At 45.2% G+C, this 23,050-nt stretch overlaps 1 protein-coding gene across 5 annotated transcripts; it reads left to right on the top strand.

Annotated features, from left to right (window-relative positions):
- The first annotated feature begins 4,414 nt into the window (after nucleotides 1-4,414).
- LOC137378043 (acyl-coenzyme A diphosphatase NUDT19-like) lies at nucleotides 4,415-21,135 on the top strand. Of its 5 annotated transcripts, XR_010976544.1 has the most exons (5): nucleotides 4,415-4,514; nucleotides 17,719-18,037; nucleotides 18,336-18,421; nucleotides 19,552-19,677; nucleotides 20,834-21,135. XR_010976544.1 is itself a non-coding variant. In XM_068048089.1 (2 exons), the coding sequence occupies exon 2, from the start codon at nucleotides 5,703-5,705 to the stop codon at nucleotides 6,888-6,890; it is 1,188 nt and encodes a 395-aa protein (XP_067904190.1). In that variant the 5' UTR covers nucleotides 4,415-4,718; nucleotides 5,353-5,702; the 3' UTR covers nucleotides 6,891-7,398. The 5 variants fall into 5 exon arrangements, 4 of the variants coding, with proteins under 4 accessions (XP_067904190.1, XP_067904191.1, XP_067904192.1 ...); XM_068048089.1 differs by lacking the exons at nucleotides 17,719-18,037; nucleotides 18,336-18,421; nucleotides 19,552-19,677; nucleotides 20,834-21,135 and adding an exon at nucleotides 5,353-7,398 and having other exon boundaries at nucleotides 4,415-4,718; XM_068048090.1 differs by lacking the exons at nucleotides 17,719-18,037; nucleotides 18,336-18,421; nucleotides 19,552-19,677; nucleotides 20,834-21,135 and adding an exon at nucleotides 5,698-7,398 and having other exon boundaries at nucleotides 4,415-4,718.
- The last annotated feature ends 1,915 nt before the right edge of the window (nucleotides 21,136-23,050 follow it).

Below are 23,050 nucleotides of genomic sequence, written 5' to 3' on the forward strand. Positions count from 1 at the left end.
AATGTCCATCACCAAGAGTTGCTTGGTAGCACCCCTACTGACATCCAGGACAAAGCAGCCCGCTTGATTGGCACCCCATCTACAAACATTCACTCCCTCCACCACCAACGCACAGTGACAGCAGTGTGTACCATCTACAAGATGCACTGCAGCAATGCACCAAGGCTCCTTAGACAGCCCCTTCCAAACCCGTGACCTCTACCAACTAGAAGGACAAGGGCAGAAAATGCATGGGAACACCACCACCTGCAAATTCTCCTCCAAAACACACACCATCCTGACTTGGAACTATATCGTCATTCCTTCACTGCTGCTAGGTCAAAATCCTGGAACTCCCTTCCTAACAGCACTGTGGGTGTACCTACCCCACAGTGAGTGCAGCAGTTCAAGAAGGTGGCTCACCACCACCTTCTCAAGGGCAATTAGGGATGAGCATTAAATGCTGGCCTAGCCAGCAACACCCACATCCTATGAGTGAATTTTTAAAAACGGCCTGTGCTGGCAGAGAGGGAATTGGGTTCAGCTTCAATCGCTGGATTCCCCCAGGTGTAGGGCATCATTGCTTGTGCCCATGTAGCCATCAAGCCATCCAGCGACTGGTCAGTGTGATCCAGCAACAGGAAGGGTTTCCACTCACTCAACGTCCAACTTGTCCTTTATGTATGCGCTTGCTTTCCTGGTAGCTGCCATGACTCCTTCATCCTTCGCCAGTCCAGACTGCCTCGGTTCTTCACTCCAATCCCCAAAGTTCATGGCTGGCTCCAATGGGACAAGGGAAATCCTTTGAAAGATGACTACTGTCCCCTCTATGGAAGCCCCAGAGGCATGGAGGTGGAAAGAACAATGCCACCTGCTCAGCAGGCCAATCATTGAACAGGCCATTGCGTCTCTGAAGATGCATTTCTGATGCCTGGATTGGTTGGATGGTACCCTCCAATACCCTTCTGCTAGGGCCTCAGTTATTGTGGTGGTCTGCTGCACTGTCCATAACATGGCACTTCAGAGAGGTGTGGACTCTGAGGACAGTGAGGCCCTGGAGACAGCTCACTGGGAAGGAGCAGGAGGTAAGAGAGGAGGAGAAAGACGGGATAATACTGAACAGGGAGTTGCCACTGCTGCACGATGAGGTGGCCTCCTCCTACCACTCTCTGGGAAGAGGACCTCACTCCTCTCCCTCACGGCATCCAGCATTAGATCCAGGTGACCATCGATGAAGCATGGGTCTGCCCTGCCTCTAGTGCCAGGCCTCCAGCTCTTTAGTGACATCTCACTTCCCTTAGGTGCTGTGGAAGGCAGATCTCTCCCTTAGGACAACCAGCAGCCTCAGTGATGGCTGCTGTGGAAGTCTACATGAACCCCACACTTGATTTGACCCACTGCCATTTTCAATCCCTCTGGCTCCAAGTGGACAGGAAACCCGTCTCCACGCCAATTAAGACTTTCCCACTTGAAAATTGCAATCTGAATCAGCTTTCCAGAGGAGGCAAGTTTCAAACCAAAAACCAGACCCAGTTCCTGCTTCCTGCGTCCACTTTGAAAATTCAGCCCAAAATATTTATTCAACATCTCTGTGATTCTGTTGTTCCCCGTGATAATTTCTTCTGCCTCTACTTATAAAGGAATTTTTTTTTTTAGTTACTCTCTTTTTTATATACTAGTAAAAGCTCTTACAATCTTTTATATTCCTGGCTAGTTTATTCTCATAATATTTTTTCCCTTTTTATCAACTTCTTGGTCGCCCTTTGCTGGTTTCCAAAACACTCCCAATCTTCAGACTTACTACTATTCTTGGCAAAATTATAAGCCTCTTTGTTTAATCTAGTACTATCCTTAACTTCCCTAGTAAGCCACGGATGGATCTTTCTTGCTGAGTTTTTTTTTAATGGAATATATTTTTTATGAATATTTTGAATCATTTTTTAAAATGTTTCCCACTGTTTATGTACTGCCCTACCTTTTAGTCTATTTACCCAATCAACCTTCGCCAGCTTCACCTCATACTTATGAAATTGACTTTATCTAAGTTCAAGATTTTTGATTGGCACTGGAGTATGTTATTTTCAAACTTAATATGGAATTCAATTGCGTTATGATAACTTTTTGCCAGAGGATCTTTTATATGAAATGACTAATTAAACCTGCTTCATTGCACAATGCTTGATCTAAATTAGCTTTATCCCTGGTTGGTTCGACAATATATTGTTCCAGGAAACTGTCGCAAAAGCATTCTACAAGTTCATCTTCCAGACTATCTTTGCCAATGTTATTTGTCCAGTCTATATTAAGATTAATGTACCCCACAATTATTACATTGACTTTGTTACAAGCTCCAATTATTTCTTGCTTATTGTGCTGTCCAACAGCATAAGTACTGCTATGGGGCCTATAAACTACTCCCACCAGTGATTTCTGACCCTTTTTATTCCTAATCTCCACCCATACTGATTCTACTTCCTGATCTTCTGAACGAGAATCCTTTCTCACTACTATCCTTATGTCATCTTTTACTATGAGGGCTACTGCTCCTCCTTTACCATTCTGTCTGTCTTTTCAAAATGTTGTGTACCCTGGAATATTTATTTCCTACCTTGGTCATCTTATAACCATGTCTCTTTAATGGTGCTTGGATCCAAACCATTCAACCTTATTTGTGCCACTAGTTCCCCTAACTTATTGTGAATGCTTCTTGCATTCAGATAAAGAGCCTTCAGAATTGTTAACTACTATTCTTTGCTTGTTCACTGATGCACTATTACCATTAACTCTCTGTCCCATTCTACTTGTCTTTCCCCAAATCACTGCATTCCTCTAATGCCTCGTCATTTGTCTTTAGATTTCTAAATCTCCCTTCACCAAAGCTCTCCCCACCCTCTTTTAGTTTAAAGCCATCTAACATCCTGCAATTTCCTTATTCCCCATTATAATTTCTGCTGTCACAGCCTCTAAGAGATCCACATTTACTTTCACTGCTCTCTTTCATTTTCCATACTCGTAGAAGCTCTTACAATCTGTTTTTATAATTCTTGCTAGTTTACTCTCATGTTCTATTTTCTCCCTCTTTAACAATTTTTCAGTTATGCATTGCTGGTCGCCAAACTTTCCCAATTCCCAGGCTTACCACTCTGCTTGGCAACCTTATACGCCTGTTTTAATGTAATACTATCCTCTTTAGTTAGCCATGATTCAATCACTTTTCCCATGGAACTTTTATTTCTCAATATAACCTATATTTAAGAATTATGAAATATTTCTTTACATTTTTGCCATTGCTTATCTCCCGTTATACCATTTAATCTAATTTTCTATCTAATCTACCTTAGCCAACTTGTTCCTCGTACCAATGTAATTGGCTTTATTAAGGCTCCAGTTTTGAACTTAAGTATCTCACTCTAGAACCCAATTTGAAATACTTTCATATTATGATTACTCTTCCCTGATGATGAGGTTACTAATTAAATCTGTTTCATTATACAAGACAAGATCAAAAATGTCCTGTTCTCTCATTGGTTCCATGCTGTGGGTCATCATGAAGACTGCCTACTGCTCTCTGTGCGATCACCCCCACCCACCCCGCTACCTTAGTGCATCTGCTGCTGAAACCATCATCTATGCCTTGGTATTTTCAATTTCAATTGCATCAATGTTCTTCTGGTGGGTCTTTCATCCTCCACCTTCTTTAAACTTCAGCTCATCCAAAACTCTGCCGCCCGTATCCTATCCCACACCAAGTCTTATTCATGCATTCTCGTTGTTCTTCTTGATGTAGCACCCAGTTTCCCCATGACTCAATTTAAAGTTCTCATCCATGTGTTTAAATTCCTCAAGTGCTTTGCCCCTCCCTATCTCAGTAACCTCATCCAACCCTACAGCCCCCACCACTTTGTCACTCTGATTCTGTACTTTTGTATATGCCTCCACCCCATCAATTGATGGCTGTTTTCAGCTGCCAATACCTCACACTTCGGCATTTACTCCCTATATCCCTTTGCTTCTCTACCTCCCCCCACCCCTCCTTTGGGACTTTCCTTGAAATCCACCTCTTTGATCAAGCTTTTGGTCACCCTTCCTTTAAAACCCATCTGGTTTTCCTTACATCAATGTGAAGCGTCTCGGAATGTTTTTCTATCTTAAAGACGCTATCTCGTTGCAAATTGTTAGGTTTGCATTGATCTTTAGAGACAGAGTGGAAAGTGAAAGATAGAGAATTCCATTTTTATAGGCACATTTAAGTTCACCCTGTAGGAAATTTCATTCCATCATTATTAAAGGTCCTATTCTCATGCAAGTTGTAATTCTTGCCATTGTCGGCGCTTGGTCATCCAGACCCATAGATGGAGTGTTGTCTCGGAGAGTCTGATGAGCGTGTTCAGAGAGGGGCTGTTCTAGCCCTTTTTATCGGTTGTTTTTAAGTAAAAGGAATTCGCTGAGTTCAGTGATATTGATGCTGTGTTCCCTTTATTTTTTATTTTGTCTGTTTCACCGTTCATTCTAAAACAGAGCTCTGTTTTGCTCAGGTTAATATTCTGTATCTTTTACCTGATAGTGACACAGCTTGTGAGCAGAAGTTTTTGACAGACAGCCGAAAGTATATGCCAGTTTAGGAAACTGAAAAGCTGACAGATTTAAACAGCCTTGGCAACAAGTCCTGTAATTTGTAACAACAAGGTGTTAAACTCGGTGTAGTGCAAGACACAGACTGGTCATAATTTCAGCTGCAGGTATTAACCAACATTACACTGCGTGAACCCTGAAGCTGGCGGCGGATCTGGGGACAATTTTCTCGGCAGCCTTCAGTTAGAAATCCGACCGGAGTTTTACCCGAACCTGGTCTGCAGGTGGAAGCGAGAAAGTGGTGGTAGGGGGTTACTCGTGGATACTGCCCTTGGCAGTCAGTTGGGGCGGGTCTGGAGCAGGGAAGACCCAAGAGATCCTCCCGAGGCCTGGACGAGAATTGCTGCCCCTGGCCCACAAAGGAACAGTATTTGTTTTAAACTTACTTAACTGGGCCTCTCCTGACCAATAACCCAGGTCCACAGGAAAGCGGTCACTACTCCTCTGGCTTCCAATTAGTACTGCAGTCGGGTTCCAATGATACCAAAGGAATAGATTAAGACCGAGACACGGCGGAAAGTCAGTGTAATTAGAGGGAGTAATTTACTGCCCTCATTTTAACTGTTGTCCTGCCCATTTTGCCTCCAGAGGAGTGAAAATCCAGGCCCGCAGTGATCGAATTTCCACAGAACGTTACTACGTTCCGAAGAAGGGCCACTGACCCAAAACGTTAACTCTGCTCTTTCCACAGATGCTGCCAGACCTGCTGAGTGATTCCAGCATTTCTTGTTTTTGTTTCAGATTTCCAGCATCCGCAGTATTTTGCTTTTACGTTACTTTGGTTGGGATTCTGTTCCCGGGGAGCCGTAAAGAGCTGACTTTGCTGAATTCTGCAGAGTCGATGAGGGGCACTTTTTGGAGGGCTGGTGGGTGCCCAATTGTGCATTACGTTGGCCACTTTCCCCCAAGCTTCTGGTTCATCTGGTGTTTTTGTGAGGTCTGCGGGGAAGTTGTGCGCCTCCACTGTAAGTAGGTACTGGGGTTGCTGGTTCCAGCAGGAGGGCAGTGTGGTTGCTCATGAGTTGTACCAGCTCTACAGTTCCAGCAACAACTAACGATAAATTAATAGGTTATCCTTTCTTCCAGCGAAGATGAATAGGGTCTTAAAATATTGGAAGGAAGCAGCTACTGTGATCTTGGCTTCAGGTGTCCGAAATCGCTTTGTGAATAAAAGTGCTACCAGTACACAAATCAGTCGACCTCCACTTTCGGTGCCTAAGCGAGAGAGAACTGTGGCTCAGTCGTGCTTGGAGGCGGCTACTTCCGATTATGCTGTACTTATGTTACAGCGGAGTGCGAAAAGCAGTTTCATGCCTCATGCTCAAGTGTTCCCGGGAGGCACAGTCAGTCCGTCTGATTTTTCCAGTGAATGGATCCAGATGTTCCAGCCATTTTGCGAGCCACCCGACTTTAAACTAGGTACAGTAAGGCAAACTGCCAAGAGGGCTCCAATCCTTGCAATGGACAGGAGAAAGCTGGGTTCTGAAATCCCTGGAGAGGTAGCTTTCCGTATTTGTGCCATTAGGGAAACCTTTGAAGAGTCAGGTATTCTACTCGTGAAGCCGAAAGCCCCTGATAAATGTTTGAACAGCCAAAGGATCATAAAGCTTACACAGTACAATCAAAAGGAACTTGCAAGTTGGAGGCCACTTGTGCAGAAAAATGCAGCAAATTTTATAAAACTGTGCAGAGAGCTGGACTGTATACCAAATATCTGGGCATTGAAGGAGTGGAGTAACTGGCTAACCCCCGCTTATCCGGAGGGAAAGAGGTTTGATACTGCATTCTTCATCTGTTGTTTGCAAGAGATTCCTTTCACATTGCACGATGGTTATGAAACTGTCCTCTTCAACTGGATGGCTCCATCTGATTTGATTGAAGGCTATAATTCAGGGAAATTATTACTTCCTCCCCCACAGTGGTATGAGCTGAACAGACTCTGCCGATTACCCCGTCTCCAGGATCTGCAGAGGTTCAGCCAAGATCGTGCATTGGAAGGCTGTGAGCGATGGTTTACAATCTGTCTAGTTGCTTCTGATGGCTGCGCTATTCTGTATCCTGGGGATGAACTTTATCCAGAGGATCCAGATTACACAGGGAAAAAGGACATGACCATCAGTTCCCCGAAATCTCTAGAAAAATTGCGGCTGGAGGTTACCAGACTGCATCGAGCGGAATTGCGAGGTCTGTGTGATATTACTCTGTATATGAATATTGAGCCCCAGTATAAACATGTTCACCCACTAATGATGAACACACAACTCAACAGTCATCTGTGAATTGTCCAATTAGTATGCAAAAAATTCTCTCTCATAAATATCAGCGAATGTTCTCGAATAGAATCAAAGTTTATTTTTGAATGTTTTCTTCAAATAGAACAGTGACGGTAACAAAATTTTAAAAAGGGACACTTAACAAGGCCAAGGTACAGCAGTTCTACAAATTTGCAGCTATTTGTCTTACGAGAATATTCTAGCAACTCACGGGAGTACCTGAAACATGGAGTATCCAGAGAAGCAAATGGGCGGAGAAACATTCACCAGAGGATGCTTGGTGATATGATAGAACAATTTAAAATGATGAAAGGATTATATCATAAGAAAAGAGCCATATGGGCCCTCAAGACTGCTCCACCACTTAATAGGTTCATGGCGATGTCGGTAGCTAGTGGTAATATTACTGGATTGTTAATCCAGAGGCCTGGACTAATGTTCTGGAAATGTATTCAAATCCCACTGTGGCAACTGGAGGAATTTAAATTCAATTATTAAATCTGGAACAATGCTAGTCTCCTTAATACTCATGAAACTACCAGATTGTTGTTAGAACCCACCTGGTTCACTAATCTTCAGGGAAGGAAATCTGCCGTGCTTACCTGCTCTGGCCTACATGTGACTCCAGACCCAGAGCAGTGTGGTTGACTCTTAACTGCCCTCTGAAATGGCCTGGCAAGCCACTCAGTTGTAGGCAACTCGCCACCACTTGCTCAAAGACAATTTAGGGATGGGCAATAAATGCTGGCCTTGGATGCTCATATCCCAAAAACGAATTTTTAAAAAAATGCCTGATTTTCAACCTCAACTCCACTTTCCCGGCCAATCCCCAAATCCCTTGATTCCCTCATTGCCCAAAAATCTATCGACCTTAGCCTTGAATATTAGAGTCAAAGAGAGATACAGCACCGAAACAGGCCCTTCGGCCCACCGAGTCCGCGCCGACCATCAGCCACCCATTTATACAATCCTACATTAATCCCATTTTTCCCCCTCACATCCCCACCTTCCCTCAATTCTCCGACCATCTACCTACACTCGGGGCAATTTTTTACAATGGCCTGTTTACCTATCAACCCGCAAGTCTTTGGCATGTGGGAGGAAACTGGAGCACCCGGAGGAAACCCACGCGGTCACAGGGAGAATGTGCAAACTCCACACAGGCAGTACCCAGATCTGACCCCGGGTCGCTGGAGCTGTGAGGCTGCGGTGCTAACCATTGCGCCACTGTGCCGCCCACATTCTCAACAATTGAAAATCCACAGCCCTCTCGGGTAGAGAATTCCAAAGATTCACAACCGTATGAGTGAAGAAATTTCTCCTCGTCTCGGCCTTAAATGGTCCTCATTTCCATCTTAAGTGGGAGACCTCTTATTCTGAAACTGTGCCTCCTAGTTATAGATCCCCCCCCCCTCCAAGAGGGGAAACATCTTCTCAGCATCTACTCTGTCAAGCTGCCTCAGAATCTTACATGTTTCAATAAGATCACCTCTCATTCTTCTAAACTCCAATGAGTATTGGCCCCAGCTGCTCAACCTTTCCTCACAAATCAACCCCTTCATGCCAGGAATCAACATGGTGAACCTTCTCTGAACTGCCTCCAATACAAGTAAATCCCTTCTTAAATAAGGAGACCATAACTATCTGCAGTACTCCAGGTGTGGTCTCACCAATGCCCTGTACAGCTGTAGCAAGGCTTCCCTACTTTTATACTCCATCCCTCTTGCAATAAAGGACAATTCCATTTGCCTTCCTAATTACTTGCTGTATCTACTTGCTAATTTCTTGTTATGTATGAGGACACCCAGATTAAAGGCCTGCTACCCAACCCGAACCCGACGGGACCCGACGATGTGTCGGGCTCGGGTCGGGTCGGGCCCATCTTCTGGATCCGGCTTTTGGGCTCAGGTCAGGTTGGGCCGAGTCCAGGTCGGGTCGGACACACACGGTAAGTGCTCTGCTGGTAAGTATTGAAATTAAAAAACTTACCTGAGCTGTGAGTCCAGGACAAAACTCAGTCTGCGAAGTGAGCGAGTGACATCACTATGACGTCATCACGCATGCGCTGCAGCTTCCAGGAGGTTTCGGGTCCGAAGGTAAGTAAAGGGATGGTCGGGTCGGGTTGAGTCGGGGTCGGGTCGGCTCAGGGCAAAATCGGAGGGGCTCGAGCCCGCTGTGGTTTGATTGGGTTCGGGTTGCGTCCTTTTTCCCGACCTGAGCAGGCCTTTAACCCAGATCCCTCGGTACTGCTGTTTTCTGTATTCTCTTTCCATTTAAATAATATTTTGCTTCGCTATTCTTCCTACCAAAGTGGATAACCTCACATTTTGTCACATTATACTCCATCTGCTAAATTTTTGCCCCTGCTGTTGTCCTAAGAGAGAAGTCTGCTGATTGTGCCAGAGCCTTCCACAGCACCAAAGGGAAGTGAAATGTCACAGGAGAGCTGGAGGCCTGGCACCAGGGGCAGGGCTGCCCCTCGCTTCATCAATGCCGACTTGGATCTAATGCTGGAGGCTGTGAGGGAGAGGAAGAAGTTCCTCTTCCCGGAGGGTGGCAGGAGCGAGCCACTGAGTTGCATGGAGCACGAATGTCCTTTAGGGAAGGAAATCTGTCGTCCTTACCTGGTCTGGCCTACATGTAACTCCAGACGCACAGAAATGTAGGTGACTCTTATATGCCCTCTGAAATGGCCTAGCTAGCCCCTCAGTTGTATCAAACAGTGGCGCGTGGGCGGCACAGTGGCGCAGTGGTTAGCACCGTAGCCTCACAGCTCCAGCGACCCGGGTTCAATTCTGGGTACTGCCTGTGTGAAGTTTGCAAGTTCTCCCTGTGTCTACGTGGGTTTCCTCCCACATGCCAAAAGACTTGCAGGTTGATAGGTAAATTGGCCATTATAAATTGCCCCTAGTATAGGTAGGTGGTAGGGAAATATAGGGACAGGTGGGGATGTGGTAGGAATATGGAATTAGTGTAGGATGAGTATAAATGGGTGGTTGATGGTCGGCACAGACTCGGTGGGCCAAAGGGCCTGTTTCAGTGCTGTATCTCTAAAAAAAAACCGCTACAAAGTCTAAGAAAAGGAATTAATAGGTTCATGGGGAAGTCAGACCACCCAGTATCAACCTAGGCACTGGAAACGACAATAGCAAACTCAGCCCTGTTGACCCTGCAAAGTCCTCCTTACTAACATCTGGGGGCTTGTGCCAAAATTGGGAGAGCTGTCCACATGCTGGTCAAAGCAACAGCCTGACATACACAAACTCAATCATACCTTGCAGACAATGTCCCAGACAGCACCATCACCATCCTTGGGTATGTTCTGTCCCACCGGCAGGACAGACCCACCAGAGGTGGTGGCACAGTGGTATATAGTCAGGAGGAAGTTGCCCTGGGAGTCCTCAACATTGACTCTGGACCTAATAAGTCTCATGGCATCAAGTCAAACTTGGGCAAGGAAACCTCCTGCTGATTACCACCTACCACCCTTTCCCCCCGCAACCACCCCCACCCCCCCCCCCCCCACCCCGGCTGATGATTCAATGGTTCTGTATATTGAACACCAAATGGAAGAAGGAATGAGGGTAGCAAGGGCACAAAATGTACTCTGGGTGGGGGACTTCAATGTCCATCATCAAGAGTAGCTCAGTAGCACCACTACTGACCGAGTTGGCCGAGTCCTAAAGGAAATTGCTGCTAGACTGGGTCTGTGGCAGGTGGTGAGGGAACCTACAAGAGAGAAAAACCGACTTGACCTCATCTTCAACAATCTACCTGTTGCAGATGCATCTGTTGGTGTTACGAACACGTAGTTAATTTTAAAAGCAAATTTCTCTATAGTTTCAACACCCTGTCCATAAGCAGATAGTGTTATAATTTTCCCTTTTTTATAAAAAAAAAAGCCTTGATGGCATATTTTTCCACTCCCTCAGTTTGTGAACCCTGACTTTTAAAGGACAGCAACATCACTTGTTAAAGTTAAAAAAACAAATAGGTTTTATTAACACACACTCTTAAACTCGGGAGGGGGTTACAGGAGCATCATAAAACAAAGTATGACACTGCGCCACATAAGGAGATATTAGGTCAGATGGTCAAAAGCTTGGTCAAAGAGGTAGGTTTTAAGGAGTGCTTTAAAGGAAGAAAGCAAAGTGGAGTGGTGGAGAGATGTAGGGAGGGTATTCCAGAACTTAAGGCCTAGACAGCTGAAAGTGTGGCCACCCATGGTGGAGCAATCACAGTCGGGGATGCTCAAGAGGCCAGAATTAAGAGGAGCGCAAACATCTTGGATGGTTGTGGGACTGGATGAGATTACAGAGATAGGGGTGAGGCCATGGAGGGATTTGAAAATGAAGATGAAAATTTTAAAATCAATATGTTGCTTGACCGGGAGCCAATGTAGGTCAGCAAGCACAGGGGTGATAAGTGAAGGGGACTTGGTGCAAGTTTACAGTGAGTAGAATGTGGGAGATCAGCGAGAGGTGCGTTGAAATAGTCAAGTCTTCTTTGGCCTCCTTGTCTCGAGAGACAATGGGTAAGCGCCTGGAGGTGGTCAGTGGTTTGTGAAGCAGCGCCTGGAGTGGCTATAAAGGCCATTGCTAGAGTGACAGACTCTCCCACAGGTGCTGCAGATAAAATTGGTTGTCGGGGCTGTTACACAGTTGGCTCTCCCCTTGCGCTTCTGTCTTTTTTCCTGCCAACTGCTAAGTCTCTTCGACTCGCCACAAGTTAGCCCCGCCTTTATGGCTGCCCGCCAGTTCTGGCGATCACTGGCAACTGACTCCCACAACTTGTGATCAGTGTCACAGGACTTCATGTCACATATGCAGACGTCTTTAAAGCGGAGACATGGACGGCCGGTGGGTCTGATACCAGTGACGAGCTCGCTGTACAATGTGTCCTTGAGGATCCTGCTATCTTCCATGCGGCTCACATGGCCAAGCCATCACAAGCGCCGCTGGCTCAGTAGGGTGTATATGCTGGGGATTTGGCTGCCTCGAGGACTTTTGTGTTGGAGATACGGTCCTGCCACCTGATGCCAAGGTTCTCCGGAGGCAGCGAAGATGGAATGAATTGAGACGTCGCTCTTGGCTGACATATGTTGTCCAGGCCTCGCTGCTGTCGAGGAAGGTACTGAGGACACAGGCTTGATACACTCGGACTTTTGTGTTCCGTGTCAGTGCGCCATTTTCCCACACTCTCTTGGCCAGTCTGGACATAGCAGTGGAAGCCTTTCCCATGCACTTGTTGATTTCTGCATCGAGAGACAGGTTACTGGTGATAGTTGAGCCTAGGTAGGTGAACTCTCGAACCACTTCCAGAGCGTGGTCGCCGATATTGATGGATGGAGCATTTCTGACGTCCTGTCCCATGATGTTCGTTTTCTTGAGGCTGATGGTTAGGCCAAATTCATTGCAGGCAGCCGCAATCCCGTCGATGAGTCTCTGCAGACACTCTTCAGTGTGAGATGTTAATGCAGCATCGTCAGCAAAGAGGAGTTCCCTGATGAGGACTTTCCATACTTTGGTCTTCGCTCTTAGACGGACAAGGTTGAACAACCTGCCATCTGATCTTGTGTGGAGGAAAATTCCTTCTTCTGAAGACTTGAACGCATGTGAGAGCAGCAGGGAGAAGAAGATCCCAAACAGTGTAGGTGCGAGAACACAGCCCTGTTTCACGTCACTCAGGATAGGAAAGGGGTCTGATGAGGCGCCGCTATGCCGTATTGTGCCTTTCATATTGTCATGGAATGAGGTGATAAGACTTAGTAGCTTTGGTGGACATCCGATCTTTGCTAGTAGTCTGAAGAGACCACATCTGCTGACGAAGTCAAAGGCTTTGGTGAGATCAATGAAAGCAACGTAGAGGGGCATCTGTTTGCGGCATTTCTCCTGTAGCTGGCGAAGGGAGAATAGCATGTCAATGGTGGATCTCTCTGCTCGAAAGCCACACTGTGCCTCAGGGTAGACACGCTCATCCAGCTTCTGGAGCCTGTTTAAAACGACTCGAGCGAAGACTTTCCCCACTATGCTGAGCAGGGAGATTCCACGGTAGTTGTTGCAGTCACCGCGGTCACCCTTGTTCTTATAGCGGGTGATGATATTGGCATCGCGCATGTCCTGAGGTACTGCTCCCTCGTCTCAGCACAGGCAAAGCAGTTCGTAGAGTGCTGAAAGTATAGCAGGCTTGGCACTCTTGATTATTTCAGGGGTAATGCTGTCCTTCCCAGGGGCTTTTCCGCTGGCTAGAGAATCAATGGCATCACTGAGTTCCGATTTTGTTGGCTGTATGTCCAGCTCATCCATGAATGGCAGAGACTGGGATCACTTCAAGCAGAAGGGCCGCCCGCGCATCAACACTAGCAGAATTTCTTATCCACATCTAAATCAGGGGACACAATCACTGACCAACAAAAGCAAATGGACTGCTGGGTGGAGCTCTACCTAGAACTTTACTCCAGGGAAAATGTTGTCACTGAGTCAAGTCTAGATGTATCAAAAGCATGAATGAAGATTTCAACAGAGGGGCGAAGTTGGGTGATGTTACAGAGGTGGAAATAGACAGTCTTAGTGATGGCCTGAATATAAGGCCAGAAGTTCTTCTCGGGGTCAAATGTGGCACCAAGGTTGCAAACAGACTGGTTTAATTTCAGACTGTTGCCAGGCAGAGGGATGGAGTTGTTTGCTAGGGACTGGAGTTTGGAGCAGGAACCGAGAACAATGGCTTCAGTGTTCCCAGTATTTTGTTGGAGGAATTTCTGCTCATCCAGCACTGGATGCCAGATAAGCAGTCTGATAATTGAGCAACAGTGGAGGAATGGAGAGAAGTGGTGGTGAGCTAGAGCTGGGCCATCAGCATACATGTGAAAACTAACACCGTGCTATCGAATAATGTCACCGAGGGGCAGCATATAGATGAGAAATAGGAGGGGGCCAAGGATAGAACCTTGGGGGACTCCAGAGGTAATGGTGCGGGAGCAGGAAGAGAAGCCATTGCAAGTGATTAGATAAGTAGGAGCGGAACCAGGTGAGAGCAGTCCCACCCAGCAGAGAGGCATTGGAGGAGGATGGTCCAGTCAACTGTGTCAAAGGCTGCAGGAAGGTCAAGAAGAACGAGGAGGGAAAGTTTACCTTTGTCGCAGTTACATAGGATGTCATCTATGGCATTGATAAGAGCTGTATTGGTATTGTGGCGGCCAAAAACCTAATTGCAGGGATTCAAACATGGAGTTCTGGGAAAGTTAGCAAAGGATTTGGGAGGCGGCACCACATTCAAGGACTTTGAAGAGGACAGGGAGATTGGAAACGAGACGGTAGTTTGCAAGGATGGTGGGGTCCAATGTTGGTTTTCTGAGGAGAGGGGTGATAACAGCAGATTTAAAGGAGAGAGGGACAACACCTGAAGAGAGAGAAATGTCAACATATTGGCTAATATGGGGATCAGGAGGGGATGTTGGGTAGTCAGCAGTTTAATGGAAATAGAGGGAGCAGGAGGTGAGTCTCATGGACAAGATGAGCTCAGAGAGAGCATGAGGAGAGATAGGAGAGAAACTAGAGAAGGATGTGAGTTCAGGGCTAGGGCAGAGGGGAGCATTGGAGGAAGTTTGGCCAGGTGAGCTAGTGGAAGGGAGGGACGCAGCAGAGGCAGTTGGTCAGGTGGTCACGATCTTTTTGACAAATAAATCCATGAGCTCCTTTCACATATTGTTGGAGGTGAGGGTGGAAGAGACAGGGGTCAAGGGTTTAAGATGATGATTTGCAGTTGAGAAAAGAAGATGGAGGTTATCTTTGCATTCCAGGACGATCCTGGAGTAGTGAGCAGACAAGAGTAGGACCCGATAGTATTTTATGTGATCCAGCCAAATCTGGCAGAGGACAGCTAAACCTGTTTGTTCACCATATCCTTTCAACTATGTGTCCCTTGGACTTAAGGGAGCAGAGATGGGGACCAAACCAGGGGAATGGCCAAGGTGAGAGAGAGTAATGGTTTTATTAGGGACTACGGCATCAAAGGTGGAGGTGAGGGTGTAGTTTCATCAAATCAGCAGCTGCAGAAATGTTATGGCGAATGGAAGGCCAAAGACTAGAGAGTTGGGATTTTGAATGTGCAGTTGAAATTGAATTGGGGAATAGTTTTTTTCAAAGGGTGGATGCAGAAGGATGTAGGGTTGGGGCATGGAAGGGGTGGGGGCAGAGAGTGATACAAGGAAGTGATCAGAGATGGCCATATCTATAATTGATACAATGGGACTAGCAAGACGTGAGATGGCAAGGTCCAGGAGTGGCTGTGAATATGGATTGGGGTGCTTACATAGAGGAAGAGCTTACGGGAGGATAAGAGGGCAGTGAATTCAGAGGAGAGAGAGCATGACTAGTTGAGATGGAGGTTGAAATCACTGAAGATGAGACGTCATTCAGTGCAGAGGCAGAGGGAGGAAAACAGTGACGATATCTCAGTGGGAAAATTTTTATCGTACCTGGAAAGGCGGTAGAGAATGATGTCATGACACTAGTTCTCAACGAAAAGATCTAGAGAGGGTAAGAAGTTAGAGGGAAGAGTCCTGGTGGAGGGACAATACTGCAGACGGGTAAAAGGATCCGGTGTGCGGGGGTAAGACTTCTGGCCAAAGAAATGGGCGAGAAGGAAAAGGTGACAGAAGAGCTCAGTGTCATGTCGAACTCAAAATTCATTGAGGTGGGGTAGAGGTAAGGGGATGAAGCTGAGGCCTTTTTTAAGGTCAGATCGTACAGAGTCTGAGAGGGGAAGGTCAGAAGTTATTGTGCATATACAGCAAGGGGTAAGATTAGAAGAAGGGACAGGATCAAAGGGAAGTGACGGGGAAAAAGCATCTGGATGGGAACTGGTACCCACAAGTTGTTGAGGCTTGCAATCCTTCAGACATGAAAGGAAGATTTAAAGCTTTTTTATTAAAGTGTCGGATGAGACAAAGGATGAAATGAAACCATGGACCAGGACTGCTTTGAGATAGTGAGTTGGTGCTGCTAAGAGAGAGGTCGACAGTGCGCATGTGGTGGTGCATGGCATTGAGTGTAGATCTCAGGATGTGGCGAGAACAGCGGTTCAAGGAATGCTGAATGCCTAGGAGATATCTGTAATCATGGGTGAATCTGAAACACGAAGGGTGGAATTTTAGTTGGAATCCATGTGGAATAAGTCAGAGTTGGACACAGTTGCTGAGGAAGGAGATGTAGTTGTGAAAGCGAGTTTAGATAGATACCTGATCAAACATGAGAAGGGAAGTAAAAAGCAATGAAGATAAACAAAGTTAAAGACACAAACAGAAATCGCATCAGAGAGAAGAGCAGAACTTCTTCAAGGTTGGCATTTCCAGAAGAAAAATTACTTAAACATTAAGTCAAAAGCAAAATACTGCGGATGCTGGAACCTAAGGGGCGTGACTGCCTCCTGGATCAAAACGCCCAAGTAATTCTCCCCTTCTCTGATGCATCATAATATCTGCTCCTCAAACCTCAGCTCAACAATGCTGAGCCCAGTTCCTTGAGTTGCAGACACTTATTGCAGACATGGTTCCCTAGGATCATGCGGTTCTCCATAAACTCCCTCATGCTGCACATATGGCACACCACCTGCACTGCCATTTCTATTTGATCCAGTTTTATATATTTAACTAAAGTTTTATGTAAATAATTCACTTGGTTTATTTTTAATTTTTTTAAACTAGTTAATTTATATGGTTTAACTTAATAATTTAACAAAGTATTTGCAAGTTATAGGTTTCTAGTTCTTTGTTGAAACCACTCCCCCAGCTTAGGGAGAAAAAATATATTACTCACCAACCAATCACAAACCAGCTGTCCTGTGACTTACCAGGTCTCGAGTTGTTTACCCCAGCTGAATGGACACTACTGAAAAGTCTCTGAAATGTTTAAAACCTAGTTTAATTATTCTAGTTCCTTGTCTTAAATCTAAGAGCTTTACCTTAATCCTTGATATTTATCTTAGTTCCTTTGGGTTCTGTCGTTACTTTTAATCTGTGCTGATTCTGATGTCACTCTTTCAATTTTTGCCTGTTTGTGTTGTTCTCAGGTCCCACGTCTGCTTTTGCTGCGTTATTCTCCAAGGTCCCCTTTCGCTGCTTTTACGATGAAGCAGGGTAAATCAAATCAGACTGTTTCCAGCAGTTTAGGGGTGAAGAATGTGGGGCCATTGATACAAGATTAGATGTAACAAATTTAGAACACCGGATAGGAAAAACCTCTTCACAGAGTTGTGAGGTTGTGGAATCTATTTCTCGGGTTAGTGGTTGAGGGGAAACTATGTCCGGAATATTCCATCTAGGCCCAAGGTCCCGCTGTTGGGACCAGAAGCAGGTGTCACCTCTGCTCTCAAGTCGATCCACTGATATAAGCTATCTTGTTCCGGCCAGCTAATTAACTCCCGGCGGGCGACGAGTCTGGCCAGTCCTGGATGGAGGCAGGCAGTAAGGCGGACCCAGTGTCAGGTGATGTCGCCGGAGGTTCTGGCGCCATATTTAACGGGCTTCCAGCACTCTCTGACTATAGCTGCTGCTCTTTGGAGTAACTGAAGCATTTGGAGCCACTGAACTCTGCGCAACTCTGTCAGTGAGAGAAACACTATTGCTGACGGAAGCAGCCATGTTAGAGAAACCTCTAAGCCTGTTTGTGAAGAAGATACTGAGACTAGGATGCTTTGGTGGAGATTGTTTATTGCTTGCCACAAAGCTTACTTCAGCACTCCTAACCCACAGCCAGTGCTGGCTGGCTCTTTATATATACATATTTGAATACAATTAACTAATTAACCTGTTCACTCTTTTATCTTGAACTACCAGGTAATTATCATCCATTAACAGAACTTCAGACCCGAACAGGCCATACTGAAGGCCTGAGGAAGAACACGGTTGTAGGCATGGCAGCAGGAAGATCCCGCGTAGCCCCATGGCTCAGTGATGACTCTGCAGGTTCTCCTTCAGGCTACATGGGAAAGGCGCAAGGTCCTCTTCCCCAGGAACAGGAGGAGGAGACCCCCCCCCCCAAATGACCAAGCAAGCCTAGATGGAGATTACAGAGGAGGTCAGCAGCTGTGGGATTGTCTGGAGAACCTGGCTGCAGTGCCGTAAGCATGTAAATGACCTAACTCGTCCCGCCAAGGTGAGTACTCCACACCTCGCGTCCCTTAGAGGTATACAAGTGGCAACGTGTGAGTGTGAGAGGGAATTCCCACCCAATTGTTGGCAATGGGGTCAGTCTACAACAGATCGAGTAAGAGGAATGGCTGCATCTCAATCAATGGGCGCTTGTCTGTCAGTGCTGACTGTAGCAAGGTCATTCCAGAGCGGCTGCATGCAGGAGGCATTTGTGTACATCATGAACATCTAGACTGCCACCTGCTTAGGCATTGTGCCTATCTTTGTCAGGTGACTGATATTGTTTGTTTTTATTCCTACAGGAAACGAGAGTCCACAATGGCAAAGAAAGGGACCAGATCAGCGTTGGAGTGCCCTTTCTTGCCATTGCTATGACCAGATGAGAAAGGTATCTAGGTGTCTTTTACTGTCTTCACCTGGTCTTATTGTAACAGGGTTTAATTTTAAACACACTGTCTTTTGAGCTTCCCCTTTGTGAATCCTTGTTCACCACTTTCCAATTAAAAGGGAAAGAAATGAGCATAAATAGGCTTTCTTAGGTTTAAAGAAGAAAAGTGAAATTTATTAAACCTTAAACGTAAACTCTAATTCAGTTAACACCTACGGATATATGACACGTCCACGCTAGTATGCACATGCGATACACACATGCAAATAGGGACAGAAAAGAGCAGGAGAAAAATAGAGAGGCAGTCTCTGAAGGGGGTTTCTTGTTACTGTTTCTGTGTTTCCAGCTCGCCGCAGAGTCTTCGATTGTAGACAGCTCTTACTTTTCATTGGGGCCCAGTATTCTTCTTAAACCTTGTTCACGTAGGAGACTTTTTTCTCTTTGAGTTCACGTGTCTTTAATGGGTCTACCATTCCATGAGAAAGAGTTGGGAGCAGACAGGAGAGAGGTGTTCTCAGTCCAGGAGCAAACAGCTTTCTGAGTTTCTTTCTCTCAGCAAGTTCAAATTCAAAAAACTCCAACAGTCAGTTAGTCATGTGACTAAACTGGTTTGACCACTTCTTCTGTGTATTGGGGAAGCAAGGACTGGGTCCCTTGTTCCAACACTGTCTGCTAGCATGCAAATGTGTTTCCAGTCAGGGGCTTGGCAATTCCTTGTGATAGGCCCTCTTTTCTTTCCAGCCACAATCTTAAGTTTTAAGAAAAGCAAAATACTGCAGATGCTGGAAATTTGAAATAAAAACAAGAAATGCTGGAAATACTCAGCAGGTCTGGCAGCATCTGTGGAGAGAGAAACAGAGTTAATGTTTCAGGTCAGTGACCCTTCATCAGAACTGGAAAATGTTAGAAATGTAATAGGTTTTAAGCAAATAAAGCGGGGGTGGGGCGAGCGATAACAAAAGGCAAGGTGTTGATAGGACAGAGGGTCACAGAGAATAACAGGTCATGGAGCAAAGGCAAACAATATGTTAATGGTGTGTTGTAAGACAAAGCGGCGCTGAGTATTTCCAGCATTTCTTGTTTTTATTTTATGTTTTAATGTTCATGTGGCAAAATAATGTGTGCTTCAGTCTTGGCAGATGGGGGCCTGCATGACACCATCCTTATACCAATTGAAGAGATGGCTCTGGAATTGGCAGGACAGCATGGCAGCTGCTTCATCGTGGACATTTAGACAGAAGTGCGATCGCAAGAGGGTAAGTAGTCTCATGACTGAGCACAAGAGCGCCTTTGCTGAATATGAGGGATGGTACTCCTGTGACCTTCACTGGACACATAGGGGGCTGAATTTTATTATCCTCACTCCCAGTGGCGGGTGCGCAAAATGGCGGCGGGCTCGCCTATGATGTTAGCGGCCACATTGCCCTAATTATGTGGCGGATGACCATTTAGCATAATGATGGTGACTGTTTCTCCCCCCCAATTATGAGGCGGGGCGGCATTGGCAATGTCATTCACGGTATCACCTGATGTCTCCTACCAGGAGGGGGAGATGAGAGGTGACACAGTTTTAACTTAAAATAGACAGCCAGAGAGAGAGAGAGACTGACCCAGAAGGTGAAGTTACTTGTAACAGCTTGAGTTCCAGCCAAGCCAGGAAGCACAGTGCCCTATTGAAAAAATCTGACTTCTGCAGTATACAGCAGTGAGAGCTCAAAGTAACCCACCATCTTCAACAGAACCTTCAATCAAGAGAGAAATCTACAAACATCTCAGGCCTACATCCATCTAGAACTTGATTCTCAAGAGAATTCAACTAGTTTATTGTAAGCTTCCCCCCCCGACCCCCCCCACCAAAAACCACCTTCCTCCTTCCCTTCTCTATCAGTTTCTTCTTGTGTCTGTTTGTGTGCGAGCGAATGCATGATGTTATGAAAGTACTGCCATTTTTTATTAAATTTTGAGGACATGTGTTTTAAAACTGAAAAAAGGATTCCATCGATGCTGGAATTTGTGTTATTTTCTAAAACAAAAAGATCATCGTAAGGTATTTTGGACTTGTTTGCAAATAACAAGTACTGGAAGTCACCTGTCTTCAGATAAATACCCAGCAGGGGCTTTTTACCTTGGAGAAGATGTTTACAGAGAAGTGACAGGTCAAGATTTATAAAGGTCAGGAAGTTTGACTCTTGAGATTTTTTTGGTTTTGCTTTGGACAGTCAGTTGGAGTTTTAAAAAAAATCAACCTGAAGGACAAAACCCCAACTCAGCCTTTCCCATCTCTTTGAAAAGCCTGCCAGTTTTTCCCTCTCTTTGAGAATATCTTAGAAGCGAGTGTAAGAAATAGAGAAATTGATAATGCATTCCTCCTGAAAGGCTTGCCTGAAACCCTGGTTGCTGCATTTCTTCTAGGATGCTGGAAAAACCTGCCAGATGAATCTTTGACGCCGCCTGACCGAATTGCTCCAGAGAAAGATCCCAATGACAGCTGTCTGTGCGAATTTGGGATGCCAAAACAATAAAAGGACAATTGTCATCTTTCCACATCTCTTTTTTTCTTCAAGAATTAACAAATATTTGTTCAAAGTATTCTTTTATGTCTTTTTTTTTGTCATAGAGCTCTAAAAGGAAAATCTCTTTTTTTCCAGTTAATCGGTGTGTGTGTTGCAGTAAGGTAAAAGGGAACTTTCATATTTCAATCTGTGTGTTAATGCTTTGCTTCGTTACTAGTTATGTCTTGTTTTATAATAAACTGATAATTTTGTTGTTTATTAAAGAAAGCTGGTTGGTGTATTTTATGCTGTGATAAAGAGTAGGGTCTATGTATCTGTAACTGGGTAAACATTTAAATATATGTTGTGACCAGTGGAGAAGTGGAACTAGAAAAGACAGTGCACTCTTCCCGCCTCAGTCGTAACGTATAATTGAGGGCTCTCTGTGCTGCTGATGTGCAATTGTGAGAGTGATAATAATAATTGAAAAGAGGAAAAGAAAAAAAACAGGTTTCTTGTGCATTAGAGTAAAGTCTACCCTACTGGAATATTTTCATTAGTTGCTACGACCTTTCTGGGGAAGGAGGATGTATTCCTGAGGATTTGAGAAACTTAATCAAGATTAGACTAAAGCATTTGGCAGACCTATTGGCATTAGAGTTAAAACCAGGAGCTAAGAAAGCAGACATAATAGAAGTAATAGCACAGCATTTGCAATTGGAAGAAGAAGGCAAACCAAAGGGTAGTGCAGTTGAATTAGCTAAAATTCAGTTACACGTGAGGCAGCTTTAACTTGAAAAAGTAAAAGAAAAAGAAAGCAATAGAAATGAAAAAACTTGAGCTTGAACAGGACAGAGAATTGACAATGAAAAAACTTGAAATTGACAATGGGAAAGGGCAAAAGCGAGTGCATTTCAAAGAGAGACAGAAGGAAGGGAATTTGAAGTTAAAAAGCTGGAACAAAGCCAAAAGAGTGGCCTTGGCTGAAAGGAAAATTCTGGTAAGGAAAGATCTGACTCCAGCACAGGACTCAGTGGAGAGCTATTTAAATTTGTGTAAGCCCTCCAAAAATTTGAGGAAAGGAACGTAGAAGCATTTTTCATTTCTTTTGAAAAGATAGCCAAATAGATGAAGTGGCCAAAAGAAAGCTCGACACTGCTTATCTAATGTAGATTGATGGGCAGAGCTCATGAAATTTATACCATGCTTTCTGAGGAAGCTTCTGCAGATTATGAGATGGCAAAAAAAGCTATTCTCACTGCTTATGAGTTGGTCCCGGAAGCTTACTGGCAGAAATTTCGGAACCTCCAGAGACAGTCTGAACAGACTTATATAGAATTTGAGAGGGTAAAGCAAATTAATTTTGATCATTGGATTTGGGCACTAAAGGTAGAGGCCACTTTTGCGAACCTTAGGGAACTTATTCTCCTGGAAGAATTTAAAAATTCACTCTGTTCGTAAGAACCCGTTTAGAGAACCAGAAAGTTTCAACAGCCACACAGGCAGCAGAAATCGCTGATGATTACAAGCAAACCCGAGAAGGATAGAAGGTGGGAGGGTGAAAGGAAGTCAAGTAGCCGGGGACAAGAAGGGACAGCTGGGAATGCCCTGGAATCTCCTCCTCAGGCCAGAAAGGAAGGTGCTGAGAGTAGAAGTGAGGTCCACAAGCCTAAGTGTTACCATTGCCACAAGGTGGGACACCTTTGTGCAGAATGCTGGAAGTTGCAGGGTAAATTCATGGGACTTATTGGGGTACACAAAGCCAATGCAGAGAAAGAGGCTCTGACCGAGAGTATGACTGTAGATCTGACTGCAGCTGTAAGGCCAAATACAAAAACCATTGTGAGTGTGGGGGTCGTGAACAGGATACCTGAGAGTTATAGAGAATTCTTGTTGAAAGGAAAAGTAATTCCTTATCTCTCAAGTGAGGCAGGTAAACCTATAGGTGTACTTAGGGATACAGGAGCCACCCAAACTCTTTTGAGGGGAAAAGGCATAACTTTTCCAACAGAGAGTGCACTGGATGCCAAGATTTTAGTGAATGGTATTGGCGGGGAGTATATACCCATACCTTTGTATCGGGTGCACCTGGAGTGTGACCTAATGTCTGGAACGGTAACTGTAGGAGTTATTCATA

The sequence above is a fragment of the Heterodontus francisci genome, chromosome 16 (assembly GCF_036365525.1).
Source record: "Heterodontus francisci isolate sHetFra1 chromosome 16, sHetFra1.hap1, whole genome shotgun sequence".
In the NCBI taxonomy this organism is placed as follows: Eukaryota; Metazoa; Chordata; class Chondrichthyes; order Heterodontiformes; family Heterodontidae; genus Heterodontus; species Heterodontus francisci.

What these genes read in the sequence shown, in the direction of transcription:
- LOC137378043 (XM_068048089.1), top strand. Translation starts at nt 5,703, where the DNA reads ATGAATAGGGTCTTAAAATATTGGAAGGAAGCAGCTACTGTGATCTTG.